At 43.2% G+C, this 15,543-nt stretch overlaps 1 protein-coding gene across 5 annotated transcripts in view; it reads right to left on the bottom strand.

Annotated features, from left to right (window-relative positions):
* The window catches only part of rrbp1b (ribosome binding protein 1b), a 31,821-nt gene extending 17,699 nt beyond the window's left edge, over nucleotides 1-14,122 (bottom strand). The window contains exons 1-5 of one of the 5 annotated variants that reach the window (XM_036949791.1): nucleotides 14,098-14,122; nucleotides 4,682-5,366; nucleotides 3,020-3,171; nucleotides 763-885; nucleotides 77-229 (exon numbers count right to left, since the gene is read on the bottom strand). In XM_036949791.1, the coding sequence (XP_036805686.1) occupies nucleotides 77-229; nucleotides 763-885; nucleotides 3,020-3,171; nucleotides 4,682-5,336 (1,083 nt within the window). In that variant the 5' untranslated portion in view covers nucleotides 5,337-5,366; nucleotides 14,098-14,122. Of the gene's footprint in view, nucleotides 1-76; nucleotides 230-762; nucleotides 886-3,019; nucleotides 3,172-4,681; nucleotides 5,367-8,587; nucleotides 8,740-12,188; nucleotides 12,294-14,097 lie in introns of those variants that run through there. The other 4 variants (XM_036949792.1, XM_021568310.2, XM_036949790.1 and 1 more) reach the window with 4 other exon arrangements.
* Nucleotides 14,123-15,543: the final 1,421 nt, after the last annotated feature.

Below are 15,543 nucleotides of genomic sequence, written 5' to 3'. Positions count from 1 at the left end.
TTCTGTCAGGACTGTTCAGTACGTTTTATCACTCCACCTGAACACGACACTGACGTTTATGGGGTCGTGAACTGACCTTGAGGTTGAGCTGCTGGGTCTCAGCCACATGGTCCTGGTAGGAGGCCTGCATGCGAGCCTGGAGGGCAGTTATCTCCTGAGTGTGAGCCCTCAGCTCTGAGCTCAGACGGGTCTCGACCTTCGCCATCTTCGATTTCTCTGCGCTCAGCTCCTGTGTGGGCATTGGGGATCGTTAGTGAAATCAGCGAAAAACACTTAGTTAAAGTCGGTGTCCTGGTGTGCACATTTTTGTTCTGCCTCTTTTTTGGGGTTTGTTAATCTGTTTCTCTTCCTGAGTGTTCCAACAGGCACATTGTGAGCCAGTGGCATAAATACTCCAGGGAGATAGTTACTGTAAGCACCAGCTACCAAATCCTGGCCTACTGCACTGAGGCCAAGACCTGTTTAAGATGCTACCTAGCCCAGCACTAACACAGTTCATTAAATTCATCAACGTATCATCATGCGGTTTCATTAGTCGAATAAGGTGTATATTGTACCCTGTGCCTGGAAGTCAGTAGGATGTTTAACCAATTATCTCTCCTTCCTCCCAAAGTGTGCCCTTCACTGATTTGAAATGGCATTACTGGTATAAGAAAAAAAGGTGGAAAGTACCCAGTAGCCCATCCCTCCACCAATCCAATGTTTTTAGACTTGTGTACACTTCAGGAAAAACAAGATATTATTGAACCCGTGGTCTTGTACCTTGGTGAGCTCCCTCAGTCGATTCTTGGCGGCGGAGACGCCCTCCTGCTCGGAAGACAACTGCTTCTCCTTCTCCTCTAGCTGTTTCTTCAGGGAAGCCGTGGGATCCCCCTTCTGAGAGGCCTAACCAACAGATACAACAAGTTGACCACCATTGATCGGCTACAGTTGATGTTAAGACAAGCCAGAGAATAACACCCCAAATAGCAACCTATTTGCTATATAGTGCATTACTTTTGACCAGGGGCCATAGGGCTCTGGTCAAAAGTAGTGCACTATATAGGGAATAGGGTGCCATTTGGGACACAACCAATATCATCTCTCAGTTGGGAAATACCGGAAAAAAGGTGCTTCCAAAACTACTAGGAAAATTCTACTTTAGAATATTAAAATAATTTGTTAACAAGTGTGAAAGGCTAGGGGGGGGGGGGGGGGGGGGGGGGGGCTACAGTGTTTTTACTTGAAATGTTGCTAAGCTTAATTAATTCAGGCTTCTGCAGTTTAGAAGTGTGTGTGATGACAGTTTGACAGACAAAAGATATTCCATGTACAATCATGTCTGAGTCATTTTAACCGTAGCCAAGGTTTCTCAATCTTGTCTCAGAAAACGCCTGTTCCTTTCTATTTATGCATGTATACAGTGCATTCGGAAAGTATTCAGACTCCTAGACTTTTTCCACATTGTTACGTTAGCCTTAGTCTAAAAATGATTAAATTGTCCTGTCCCCCCCTCAATCTATACACAATACCCCATAATGACAAAGGAAAAACAGGTTTATAGATGAACAAATGTAAATATTACAGCAACTTTGGCAGCGATTACAGCCTTGATTCTTCTTGGGTATGACGCTACAAGCTTGGCACACCTGTATTTGGGGAGTTTCTCCCATTCCTCTCAAGCTCTGTCAGGTTGAATGGGGAGCGTCGCTGCACAGCAATTATCAGGTCTCTCCAGAGATGTTCGATCGGGTTCAAATCTGGGCCACTCAAGGACATTTAGAAACTTGCCCCGAAGCCACTCCTGCATTGTCTTGGCTGTGTGCTTAGGGTTGTTGTCCTGTTGGAAGGTGAACCTTCACCCCAGTCAGAGGTCCTGAGCGCTCTGGAGCAGGTTTTCACCAAGGATCTCTCTGTACTGTGCTCCATTCATCTTTCCTTCAATCCTGACTAGTCTCCAAGCAACCTGCCGCTGAAAAACATACCCGCAGCATGATGCTGCCACCACCATGTTTCACAGTAGGGAAGGTGCCAGGTTCCCTCCAGACATGACACTTGACATTCAGGCCAAAGAGTTGAATCTTGTTTCTCATGGTCTTAAGAGTCCTTTAGGTGCCTTTTGGCAAACTCCAAGCGAGTGGTCATGTGCCTTTTAGTGGGGAGTGGCTTCCGTCTGGCCACTTCACCATAAAGGCCTGTCTGGTGGAGTGCTGCAGAGATAATTGTCCTTCTGGAAGTTAGTTCAATCTCCCCCAGAGGAACTCTAGAGCTCTATCAGAGTGATCATCGGGTTTTTGGTCACCTACTTGCCCGAAGGCCCTTCAATTGCTCAGTTTGGCCGGACGGCCAACTCTAGGAAGAGTCTTGGTGGTTCCAAACTTCTTCCATTTCAGAATGGAGGCCACTGTGTTCTTTGGGACCTTCAATGCTGCAGAAATGTGTTGGTACCCTTCCTCAGATCTCAGCCTCAACACAATCCAGCAGACATTTTTTGGCTTCATTTTTGCTCCGACATGTACTGTCAACTGTGCGGCCTTATTAAAGGGTGGGGTGCAAAATGATTTGCTGTGTGGATTTATCGAAGGAGATCAAATTCAGATGTAAAATAAGGTTAATAACACACGTGTGTGCCTTTCCAAATCATGTCCAATCAATTGAAATTACCACAGTTGGATTCCAAGTTGTAGAAACATCTCAAGGGTGATCAATGGAAACAGGGTGCACCTGAGCTCAATTTCAAGTCTCAGTCTGAATACTTATGTACAGCTATGTTTTGGGTTTTTTTTTGCAAACATTTCTAAAAAGCTATTTTCCCTTTGTCATTATGGGGTATTGTGTGTAGATTGATGAGGGGAAAAAAAGGTATTCAATACATTTTAGAATAAGGCTGTAAAATAACATTTGAAAAAGTCAATGGGTCTGAATACTTTCCGAATGCACTGTATGCCTGCATTTCTACTAAAGGGAATGACTTGGCCACGGGCCACTGTTTAATGCTTGCGCGTGTCAGTCAGTGTCATTCTGGATGGGAATACTGTACCAGTTGCCAGGAGTCGAGGCCAGCCTTGTCACTGAGCACTTTGATGAGCCTTTGGGCCTCTCCCTCGCTGAATGTCATGCTGCTCACAGTAGACAGTAGAGTCTTGTATGGCAGGAGGAGGGGAGCATCAGCAGAGTCGACGGCAGCAACCACTACAAGGAGAGAGAGTGAGTTGGGCGATACGTGTGCCAGGGAGTTCCCTATGTCAGGGGTTACAGGATGTACTACTTGCCTATCATTTGGATGACTTACTAGTTCATACATTGAATAATAAACACACTTTTCTATAACTTGGATGGTTTACTTTATTACTTGGATGAATGACCAGTTTGTAACTTCGATTAATTACTTGATTGTTTCTTACTTGTATGAGTTACTGTAGACTAGTAGTAAACAAAATATAAGTTGGGGATGGTTAGAGGGGGAGGTCTTGGGAGAATGAAGGGCCATGTGATCTTCAATTCTATTCTGAACAAAATTATTAGAACGCAACAATTTCGAAGATTTTGCAGAGTTAAAGTTCATATAAAGAAATCAGTCAATTTAAATAAATGCATTAGGCCCTAATCTATGCATTTCACATGACTGGGCAAGCTACCCCATGGGTGCCCCCCCTCTGATGATTCCGCAGGTGAAGAAGCCAGATGCGAGTGTCCTAGGTTGGCGTAGTTACAGGTGGTCTGCGGATGTACTTACTGCCAAATTCTCTAAAATGGAGTTGGAGGCGGCTTATGGTAGAGAAATTAACATTCAATTCTCTGGCAACAGCTCATGGACATTCCTGCAGTCAGCATGCCAATTGCATGCTCCCTCAACTTGAGACATCTGTGGCATTGTGTCGTGTGACAAAACTGCATATTTTAGAGTGGCCTTTTACTGTCCACAGCACAAGGTGCACCTGTGTAACAATAAGGATACAATCTTTACTGTCAGTGATGTAAACAAATTTGTGCACAAAATTTGAGAAATAAGCTTTGTGCTCATGGAACATTTCTGAGATCTTTTATTTCTCCTCATGAAACCAACACTTTACATGCTGCGTTTATATTTTTTGTTCAGCTTAGATGACATAGGGTCTAAACAACAACCAGAACCCATTGCTTTCAATTGGCCTTTCATCATAATACCAATGCTTCACTAGAGACACTGAGCTAACAACTTCTTCTAGGAATGCAGAGGTTGTTAGCAGGGCTGGGGTAAATTTCTAATAGAAATAACTGAATTTCTAATTCAATAATTGAAAAAAAGTGCATTTATTTTCAATGACTTCTTGATTAACATAAAAAGGGGAATCTATTCATGCTAAGTTATTTCATTCCTAAATTTTATATTAAATTAACTTCCTGAATTGACTTAATTGAATTTGGCAAGTATCCTAGTGGTAAAGAGCGTTGGGCCAGTAACCGAAAGGTCGCTGATTCAAATCCGAGCCAACTAGGTGAAAAATCTATCATTGCGCCCTGAAGTAAGGCACTTAACCCTAATTGATCTTGTAAGTTGCTTTGGTTAAGAGCGTTTGCTAAATGACTAAAACAAAAAAATGTCATTCGAATTGACTCCAAACCTCATTTATAGAGTACATGAATTGCAATAGTTTTATATTAAGAGTTACCATATAAACAAAAGTAAATATGTGATCAAAGCAAATTATTTACTACCAACCTGGCTCAGCCTTTGCTTTGGATTTTTTCTTCTTAGCAGGTGCCTCAGCCTTGAGCTCCTCTGCCTTGGCAACGGGTGCGGCGGGAGAGTCACTGGACACCGGAGTGGGTGCGGCAGTCACCGGGGCAACCTCAATCGCCACAGGTGGCACGACCATGACGGGCACTTCCTTGGCGATGGTCTCTGGGACGACGGTAGGCTTGGCAGGTGCCGGCGCCACCTTAGCCACCTTTTTCTTCTTTTTCGGGGAAGGAGCGGCAGCCTCTACGGCCACTGGGGCAGCACAAGCGACCACGACAGGATCCGGTGTAGCAATGGGCTCTGGTTCAGGCTCAAGCTCGGGGGCAGCGAGGGGCTCAGGTTCGGGTTCGGGCTCGCTAGCGGACTCTGCGAACGGTTCTGGGAGATCCCCGTTGGGCCGCTCTTCCTTCTTCTTGGCTTTGCTTTTGTTCTCCAATGCCTTCTTCTTCTTATTCTTCATAGAGAGCTGGGTCTGGGCAGACTTGCCCAGCTCATGGCGGTGCTTGGCCAGGGCTTCCTCGTACGATGTCTCCTTCATGGAGAGCGTGGAGACCAGAGCAATGCCGATGGCGGAGACTACCATGAATCCACCAAAGACCATGAAGCCGAGGGTTTGGGGGTCGTAAACGTCCATGTCTTTAAAAATCTTGTCCCTCCGCAAAGCCTAGCACAAAAGAAAGTAGAGGTTGCGATTAGCTAGGTGTCAAAGGATGCGAGCCATAATCATCAAAAGTCACAACATAATGTTTAGTAAATTGGTTCAATGACGGCCAGTTCACAATTTAGATTTTCCCCCCACTCAATATATTTATCAACCACCAGGGTGACATTTCACAGACAGATCAATGAGTTAGCCAGTTAACTTCGGTAACCGCCAAAATATAACTCCTATTTTTCTGGTTTTCCAAGAACGCTGATCTATGGCGATATAAATTAAGAAAACATTTGTTGTTTCAGAATATTTACAAGAGTTACACAAACAAAATTAAGTTGATGCTGGTAGCAAAACTTCCAAAAATGTGCTCGCTCATGTGTATTATTGTTTAAAAGCCTTAATTTATTTAGAAAAATGTTTTGGCTGGCTCACTGATCTAATATATTACAATGATCAGTCAAATAGGAAAATCACAAGCAGGAGTAGAGATGGCACACATGAGTGTCTCGCAGAAGTTGAGAAGTTCATACCAGTAGGCTATTAGTCCCCTGCGGTGCAGGAGATGACTGACACACGAAAGGCACTAATCACAATAAATATACATTTTACTGAATCTGTAATCCTTTGCATACTTTTCAAAATTAAGTAATTGATTATCAACCTAATCTAACAGTCACCTACCTATCCATGGATGAATTTATTGAGATTTTATAACAGTAACCAGATTCTTATAGTTTAGAGTTAGGCTGTCTTGTTTTAGTGGCTTTTTAGTTTCTTGTTTTTCAGTTTTGGTAGGAGTCTTCGATGAAATGTTAACGTCGAGGGAATAATGTTGAGGATGGGCAAAAATAGGGATAGGGTCTATGTGTCTCACACATTCCGGTCACTACATTGGTAAAGGTCGACCAAATTTTGCTGGCTAAAAACAACAATCTTTCCATAGCTATACGACCAGCTCCTGAACGTCTAATAGGGTTAAAGAAAAACAGATGTCTGAGAAAAGCTTATCCCCTCCTTTCCCATCTACGTTCATGTAAAAAAAAATGTACTTCGTCTCCAGTTTGCAGAGGATACACCTGTACGCAGTTGCACTGCACAAATTCAATATGAGTTACTTGACCAGGAACCATTCCGAAGAAGGACTCCTTCAAGAGTGGGCTTTCAGCTACTCATAGGCATGAGAGGCAATGCTGACTCTATACAGTAGATAATGTTTGTGTACCAAATGGTACCCTATTCCTTATGTAGTGCTCTACAGTTGACCAGGGCCCTCCGTTCAACAGTAGTGCACTACCAAGGGAATAGTGTGTCATTTCGGACATAAACAAATGCTGACTAATCGAGTGAAGACTTCCATGCTTTCTCTCTTCAATAGTCAAATACTCAATCAATCGGAAAGCAATAGTAGCAATCTTATGGAATACAAGCATTTGGGTATCCATTCTGAAACTGATACTTTGGGATAAAATGCTTTAGTGTTGAATTTAAAATGACTTGACAAGGTGATTCGGAGATATTCGATCAAACTGAAATAAACTCCTAAAGGAGCAAACTGTTGATTTACATCAACATTAGCCTATAAATAAATAGAGTCACTGATCAATCTATCGGTTTTGCAATAGGCAACAACTAGTCATTCTAATAATGCTATAAAACAAAACATTGTTGTGCACTGTTCAGTGTCTAGCTACAGGTTGTTACAACAGATAATGTGATTTAAATATTTTTGGTATCCATTATTGGGAGTTGCACGGAGAATTTGACCATCCTTAACTTTGCAATACTATTTTCGTTCTCGATTCGGCCAAACATGTATCTCCTAAAATGTCCGTGTCCAGTTGCAGATGGTGGGTTTGAATTTAGAAAACGCTCTGTTATTAAAACAAAAATGTTGCTCCATGTAGTAATCCAAAAATATGTACGCGCCATCTTGTCCATTTCAAATCTTCTCTTAGATCAAGACAGGTGAGTCATCATGATACTTTGGGGTGGACCCACCGGTCTCAATCAATGGTAGAAAATTATCTGTACTACACCAAACAGTACCTAACCTGTAACTCCCAGTAATGGATACCAAAAATCATTGGATAAATCACATTATCTGGTGTAACAATCTGAAGCTAATCATTCGAATGTAAAAATGCCCAATGTATCAAAACACACTACAGACATTTACCCTAACTGTAGATAATGCGGAACTCTCGAGAGTGTAGAAGGGGCTACGTGTCTCTACAAACAATTAACCCCTTGTGATGTACCCCTCTTGTTATGTAACGAGAAGAGTACAGTTGCCTTAACGTTTCTACCTATAGTCTACTTGACCACTTGCCAGTTTCACAAAGTTTATTGGCATCATACAACTTTACAACTTACAGTACCTCAAATATGCTACCCATTAGTTAAACAATTAATAATTTAAAAGCGTTGTAGAGAATATTATTGAGAACAGGTTTATGCAGTGTTAAAATGTTTCACCACAGGCCGGGCTACAATAGCCCATGTTATATACTGGTCCTTATTTTCATTATGTAGTGTTTTACATTTTAAAACATCTAGCATACCCTCCACACGAAATAAATGTAACTGAACAATTTGTTTTCGTCGTCTCTAGCTAAGAAAACTTAACTCGTGTCCAGTGTCCTTAGCTACGTGTCCTCCAGAGACGGCCTACAACCATCATTAGAGCCCGTTGATTGATCACTCATTGACCGCAGCATCTCAATGTGTTTGATGTTGAGCCCTTTAACTCAAGAATATGAGCCAGGAGATAAGGCTATCCCGATACCATGAATACAGCCATTGAAATGCATCTCAATGCCAAACGTATGATATTTGAGACGTCACTTGGTTAGACTATGTAATATAAAAAAAAATATTAGTCTGGGTCTACAGATGCAGTTAATCAGAATAGGGCACCAAAAATGAGTAAAAAGTAGGCTTAGGCTTCCACAAACATTAATCAATACTGTCTATTCTTTCACACTGAAAAGATCAAGCAACATTGTATCATGAAAAGTAATGATAGTTCCGAAGTCAAAGTTTCAAGAACATATTTTTTTTTCTCTCAATGTGAAAAATTATCAATTCATTTTCCGACATGCATTTGTCTATTCGTACGAGGCTGGGTTACAACGGTACAACTGTTCCTTACACTACGCTCAGTTAAGACCATTTCCTATTCTTTTTAAATGATTCATACTTTTTATATATATATTTTAAGAATCTCTTACCGCGACCACCAATGTTCACTCTTTCTGAATAGCCGCTGAGTGTGGAGTCGTGGCACTTTCTCTGAGCTGGCGAAAAGCCATCACGTTGCCCAAAAAACTAATTTCAAAGAGCGATTTCATTGGGTAGAGGGAGATCAGTCAAAGGCATTTAAACTTACCACGTCATTTTTAGGGTTTCAATTAGTTACCACAGCCACAAAGTGAATATGTCGCAAAAAAAATAATGGAAAATAAATACATATATATTGGTCTTAATTTAAGGTTAGGGTTAGACATAAGTTTAGGGTTAGGTTTAAACTCAGATTTTAAAAAGATAATGGTAGAAATTGGCGGGGGTTTATGACTTTATGGCTGTGGTAAGTAGCGAGGACAGTTTTAGGCTGCACGATACAAAGGAGGCGTGACTGTCCAATAAAACCCGACTTTTGGGATTTGTAGTCTCAAATCTAGGTCTCCGTATCTATTTCTGTTGGACTGTTCCATCAGTATCTATTTATCTCTCTCTCTCTCCCACACACACACACTTCACTCGGTTTCTTCCTATTTAAGTGAACCTGAATACCCAAGTACTATGCATATCCACATAGCCCACATGTAAAAACACCTGTAACAATATACACATTGCAACACCCATATACACACACACTTAACTTTGTTCCATCACATTTAATTGAACCTGAATTCCCAAGTTATATACATATCCACATAGCACACATGCAAAGACACCTGTAACAATATACACATTGCAACACACACACACATACCTCACCTACACCCAACTGCAGACACACACCTTCAAAGCACAGCACACATCCTTGACATGTGTTTGCTCCCAATTGTAAGGCAAACACAGTTAGGCAAGCAGGCCAGGTAGAACCGGGAAACTCTTGGCACCAGTTAATCATTATCATCGGTTTCCAAACACAACAAGGAGTACTGGCATTGGACCTTTCTTGTAGAGAAGAAAGTAGAGTTGTATTAAGAAAAAAAACATGGCAACACTTTACTGGAATAGACTATCTACTGACATAATACTATATCCACAGATTCAGAGTGAGCTAATCAAGCAAGCCATACTCGATGCTCGTTCTACCTAAGTCAGGCGAGAGAGACGACTGCAGGCCTACTAATCAAACACAACACAACTACTTTTTGGTGTGGTAAGACATCTCTAAGATGATTGTGACATAAATTCCTGCATGTCAACAGACTTGCAGTTAGCATTTACTTTACCAATGTTGTCCCATTGCACCATAAGGAGCATAAGCGGTGGCGGATTTAGGTCCAGGCGACATGGGCAGCAACCCAGGGCGGCATCTTGCCGGGGGCGGCACGGGGCACCCGCACAAAACAGTTTGGAATGGTGACAACTGCGAGATCTGTTTTCTACCTTTCATTTGCACGTCACGTCAATGATATCATGTCTTACTCACTTTGGCTGCGGAGAGGTTGATCACACAGTCTTCCGGAAAAGCTGGTGCTCTCATGCATGTTTCAGTGTTATTTTCCTTGAAGCGAGCATAGAAGTAGTTTAGCTCGTCCGGTATGCTCGTGTCACTGGGCAGCTCTGGGCTGTGCTTCCCCTTGTAGTCTGTAATGGTTTGCAAGCCCTGCGACATCCGATGAGTGTCAGAGCCAGTGTAGTATGATTCGATCTTAGTCCTGTATTGACACTTTGCCTGTTTGATGGTTCGTCGGAGTGCATAACAGGATTTCTTATAAGCTTACGGGTTAGAATCCCGCTCCTTGAAAGCGGCAGCTGTAGCCTTTAGCTCAGTGGGGATGCTGCCTGTAATCCATGGCTTCTGGTTGGGGTATGTACGTACGGTCACTGTGGGGACAACGTCGTCGATGCACTTATTGATGAAGCAAATGACTGATGTGGTGTACTCCTCAATGCCATCGGAGGAATCCCGGAACATATTCCAGTCTGTGCTGGCAAAAACAGTCCTGTAGCTTAGCATCTACTTCATCTGACCACTTTTTTATTGATCTAGCCACTGGTGCTTCCTGCTTTAAGTTTTGCTTTTAAGCAGGAATCAGGAGGATAGAATGGACAGATTTGCCAAATGGAAGGAGAGGGAGAGCTTTGTATGCGTCTCTGTGTGTTGAGTAAAGGTGGTCCAGAGTTATTTTTCCTCTGGTTGCACATTTAACATGCTGATAGAAATTTGGAAAAAACGGATTTAAGTTTCCATGCATTAAAGTCCCCGGCTAATAGGAGCGCCGCCTCTGTGTGAGCGTTTTCCTGATTGCTTATGGCGGAACACAGCTCATTCATTGCTGTCTTAGTGCCAGCATCTGACTGTGGTGGTATGTAAACAGCTACAAGGAATATAGATGAAAACTCTTGGTAGGTAGTGTGGACTACAGCTTATCATGAGATACTCTACCTCAGGTGAGCAATAACTCGAGACTTCCTTAAATATCGTGCACCAGCTATTGTTTACAAAAATACATAGGCAGCCACCTCTTGTCTTACTGGACTCCTCTGTTCTATCCTCCGGTACATCGTATAACCAGCCAGCTGTATGTTGATGTTGTCGTTGTTCAGCCACGACTCCATGAAGCATAAGATGTTACAGTTTTTAATGTCCCGTTGGTAGTTTAATCTTTCGCTTTTATTGTCCAAAGATTACACATTTGCTAGCAGAATGGAGGGAAGTGGTAGTTTATTCGATCGCCTACAAATTCTCAGAAGGCAGCCGGACTTTTGGCCCGTCTTTCTCCGTCTCCTCTTCAAGCAGATCACGGGGATTGGAGCCTGTTCCCGAGGAAGCCGTAGGGCCAGACGGATTACCAGGATGTGTACTGCTTCCCCCTAAGATACCTACTGCAGCCCTCATCCTCCACATACAACACCCGTTCTGCCAGTCACATTCTGTTAAAGGTCCCCAAGGACACACATCCCTGGGTCGCTCCTTTTTTCAATTCGCTGCAGCTAGCGACTGGAACGAGCTGCAAAAAACACTCAAACTGGACCGTTTTATCTCCATATCTTCATTCAAAGACTCAATCATGGACACTCTTACTGGCAGTTGTGGCTGCTTAGCGTGATGTATTGTTGTCTCTACCTTCTTGCCCTTTGTGCTGTTTTCTGTGCCCAATAATGTTTGTACCATGAACTGTGCTGCTGCCATGTTGTTGTCATTTTGTGTTGCTGCTATGCTATGTTGTTGTCTCAGGTCTCTCTTATGTAGTGTTATGGTGTCTCTCTTGTCGTGATGTGTGTTTTGGCGCATATATATATATATATATATATATATATATATATATACACACAGTTGAAGTCGGAAGTTTACATACACTTAGGTTGGAGGCATTAAAACACGTTTTTCAATCACTCCACAAATTTCTTGTTAACAAACTAAAGTTTTGGCAAATCTACTTTGTGCATGACACAAGTCATTTTTACAACAATTGTTTACAGACAGATTATTTCACTTATATTCACTGTATCATAATTCCAGTGGGTCAGAAGTTTACATACAGCTTGGAAAATTCCAGAAAATTATGTCATGGCTTTAGAAGCTTCTGATAGGCTAATTGACATCATTTGAGTCAATTGGAGGTGTACCTGTGGATGTATTTCATGGCCTACCTTCAAACTCAGTGCCTCTTTGCTTGACATCGTGGGAAAATCAAAAGAAATCAGCCAGGACCAAGAAATGTAGACCTCCACAAGTCTGGTTCATCTTTGGGAGCAATTTCCAAATGCCTGAAGGTACCACGTTCATCTGTACAAACAATAGTACGCAAGTATAAATACCATGGGACCCCGCAGCTGTCATACTGCTTAGGAAGGAGACATGTTCTGTTTCCTAGAGATGAACGTACTTTGGTTCGAAAAGTACAAACCAATCCCAGAACAACAGCAAAGGACCTTGTGAAGATGCTGGAGGAAACAGGTACAACAGTATCTATATCCACAGTAAAAACGAGTCCTATATCGACATAACCTGAAAGGCCACTGCTCCAAAACCACCATAAAAAAATGCCAGACTACAGTAATGTTGTAAATGACTATTGAAGCTGGAAATGACTGATTTTTAGTAGAATATCTACATAGGCGTACAGAGGCCCATTATCCGCAACCATCTCTCCTGTATTCCAATGGCAAGTTGTGTTAGCTAATCCAAGTTTATAATTTTGAAAGGCTAATTGGTCATTAGAAAACCCTTTTGCAATTATGTTAGCACAGCTGAAAACTGTTGTTCTCATTAACGAAGCAATAACACTGGCCTTCTTTAGACTAGTTGAGCATCTGGAGCATCAGCATTTGTTGGTTCGATTACAGGCTCAAAATGACCAGAAACAAATAACTTTCTTCTGAAACTAGTCGGTTTATTCTTGTTCTGAGAAATTAAGGCAATTCCGTGCGAGAAATGCCAAGAAACTGAATATCTCGTACAACGCTGTGTACTACTCCCCTCCCTTCACAGAACAGTGTAAACTGGCTCTAACCAGAATAGAAAGAGTGGGAGGTCCCAGTGCACAACTGAGCAAGAGGACAAGTAAGTTAGTGTCTAGTTTGAGAAACAGATGCATCACAAGTCCTCAACTGGCTGCTTCATTAAATAGTACCCACAAAACACCAGTCTCAACGTCAACAGTGAAGAGGCGACTCTGGGATGCAGGCCTTCTAGGCAGAGTTGCTAAGAAAAAGCCATATCTCAGACTGGCCAATAAAAAGAAAATATTAAGATGTATATGTTTTTATAAACACTGAGTGCACAAAACATGACAGACTGCCCAGATGAACCTAGGAGAAAACTATGATCCCTTATTGATGTCACCTGTAAAATCTACTTCAAATCAATTTGTATTGGTCACATACACATGGTTAGCAGATGTTAATGCAAGTATAGCGAAACGCTTGAGCTGTCAGGCCCTGATCTGTTTCACCTGTTCCTGTGATTGTCTCCACCACCTCCAGATGTCGCTTATTTCCCCCATTGTATTTATCCCTGTGTTTCCTGTCTCTCTGTGCCAGTTCATCTTGTATGTTAGTCAAGTCAACCATTTGTTTTTCCCCGTTCTCCTTTTCGCTAGTCTTTATGGTTTTGAGTCCTGCCTGTCTCTGGACCCTTCGGTACCTTTTGGACTGGTTTTGACCCTTATGCCTGTCCACGACCATTCTCTTGCCTTACCCTATTGGATTAATAAATATTGTAAGACCCCAACCATCTGCCTCCTGTGTCTGCAGCTGGGTCTCGCCCTGTGTCATGATAGTACGAACTGGCCATGACAGACCCAGCAGACTTGGACCAGCTCTGCCAAGCTGTCTCCCTGCAGGGAGCCACCATTGGGAGACATCAGGAGTTGCTACGGGGCCTTTTGGAAGGGCTCAGTTCTTTGACGGAACGCCACCACCGTAGGTTAAAGGCTATTATGGAGAAAATCCGGGAGTTAGCTCAGACTGTTTGCAACCCCAATCACCTAGTCATTATTTTTCCTTATCCGTGCTGAGTTTGTACAGCCTATCCCGACTCCCCATGAACCCCACTTACCACCTCCAGAGCGATTTTCAGGGTATCCAGGTACGTGCCAGGGTTTTCTTTCTCAGTGCTTGCTTATTTTTGAGCTACAGCAATCTTCGTTTTCTTCAGACCGATCGAAGATAGCGTATATAATTACGCTAATGTCGGTAAGGGCACTCTTTTGGGCTACGGCAGTTTGGGAACAACAATCTGCCATTTGCGGTCATTTGGAGGAATTCGTGGCAGAGGTGAGAGGTTTGAGTCTCCGGTATCGGGAGAAAGGCAGCCAGCAAACTGCTTGACTTACGTCAACTCCCGTAGTGTGGCAGACTACGCGGTGAAGTTTAGCACGTTGGCCGCCGAGAGTGCCTGGAATCCGGAGTCTTTTTTCGATACTTTTCTGCTCAGGAACTGCCGGCGTACCTCGACTCTCTTATCGCCTTAACCATTCAAATAGATGGACGTCCAAGGGAACGCAAGAGTGAGAGGGGGTCTGGTCTCGGGCACACTCGTGCATATGGCGCGTTCACCTCCTTTGAAATCCGGAAGTTTCCGAAGGCAGCCCAGCTCTCTCATGAATCTACAACGGGTGAGTTGGATACTCCTGAGCCTATGCAGTTGGGAAGAACTAGGCTATCAGTTTGGGAGCGCTCACAGAGGATGAATAATAACTGTCTGTATTATGGAGGGGCAGGACATTTTATTGCTACCTGCCATATTAGGAAACCCTTGTCTCTAGTGGGTACCAGTACTATGGTGAGTCAGACTGGGAGTTCCCTAATTCCCATCACCCGCACATCCCTTTTTGCTCTTGTGCTGTGGGGAGACCAATCTAAGTCTATCCGAGTGCTCATTGACTCTGGGGCTGATGAATGTTTTATGGATGCCACGACAGCTTCAAGACTTTCCCACTCAGTCTCTCTCTGTTCCCATGGATGCTAGGGCACTGGATGGCCGCTCTATATGGGAAGTCACCCATAGTACTGTGCCCGTTCAAATACGGGTTTCTGGTAACCACAGTGAGACTACAGTTCCTCCTCATTGCATCTCCCCATGTTCCGGTTGTTTTGGAATTTTCCTGTCTCCAAAAGCACAATCCTGTGATTGACTGGACCACAAGCTCCATCCTGGGTTGGAGCCCATTTTGCAATTCCCACTGCCTTCAAGCAGCACAGCCTTACCCTAGTCGTCTTCCTTAGGAGGTTAGCAAGACTGTGGATGTCTCTGTAATCCTCACGGAATACCATTACCTCCTGGAAGTGTTTAGCAAGGCACATGCTACTTCCCTTCTCCCGCACTGTCCTTATGATTATGCCATTGATCTTCTCCCAGGCACTACACCACCTCGGGGTCGGTTGTACTCTCTGTCCCGACCAGAGACCATTGCTATGGAGGAGTACATATCAGAGTCTCTGGCCACTGGGGTCATCTGCTTCTCATGCCGGTGCAGGGTCCTTTGTGAAGAAGGACAAGACC

The sequence above is a fragment of the Oncorhynchus mykiss genome, chromosome 17 (genome assembly GCF_013265735.2).
Source record: "Oncorhynchus mykiss isolate Arlee chromosome 17, USDA_OmykA_1.1, whole genome shotgun sequence".
NCBI lineage: Eukaryota > Metazoa > Chordata > Actinopteri > Salmoniformes > Salmonidae > Oncorhynchus > Oncorhynchus mykiss.
Note: the sequence above shows the minus strand (reverse complement) of the source record. Positions and strands in the feature narration are given on the sequence as shown.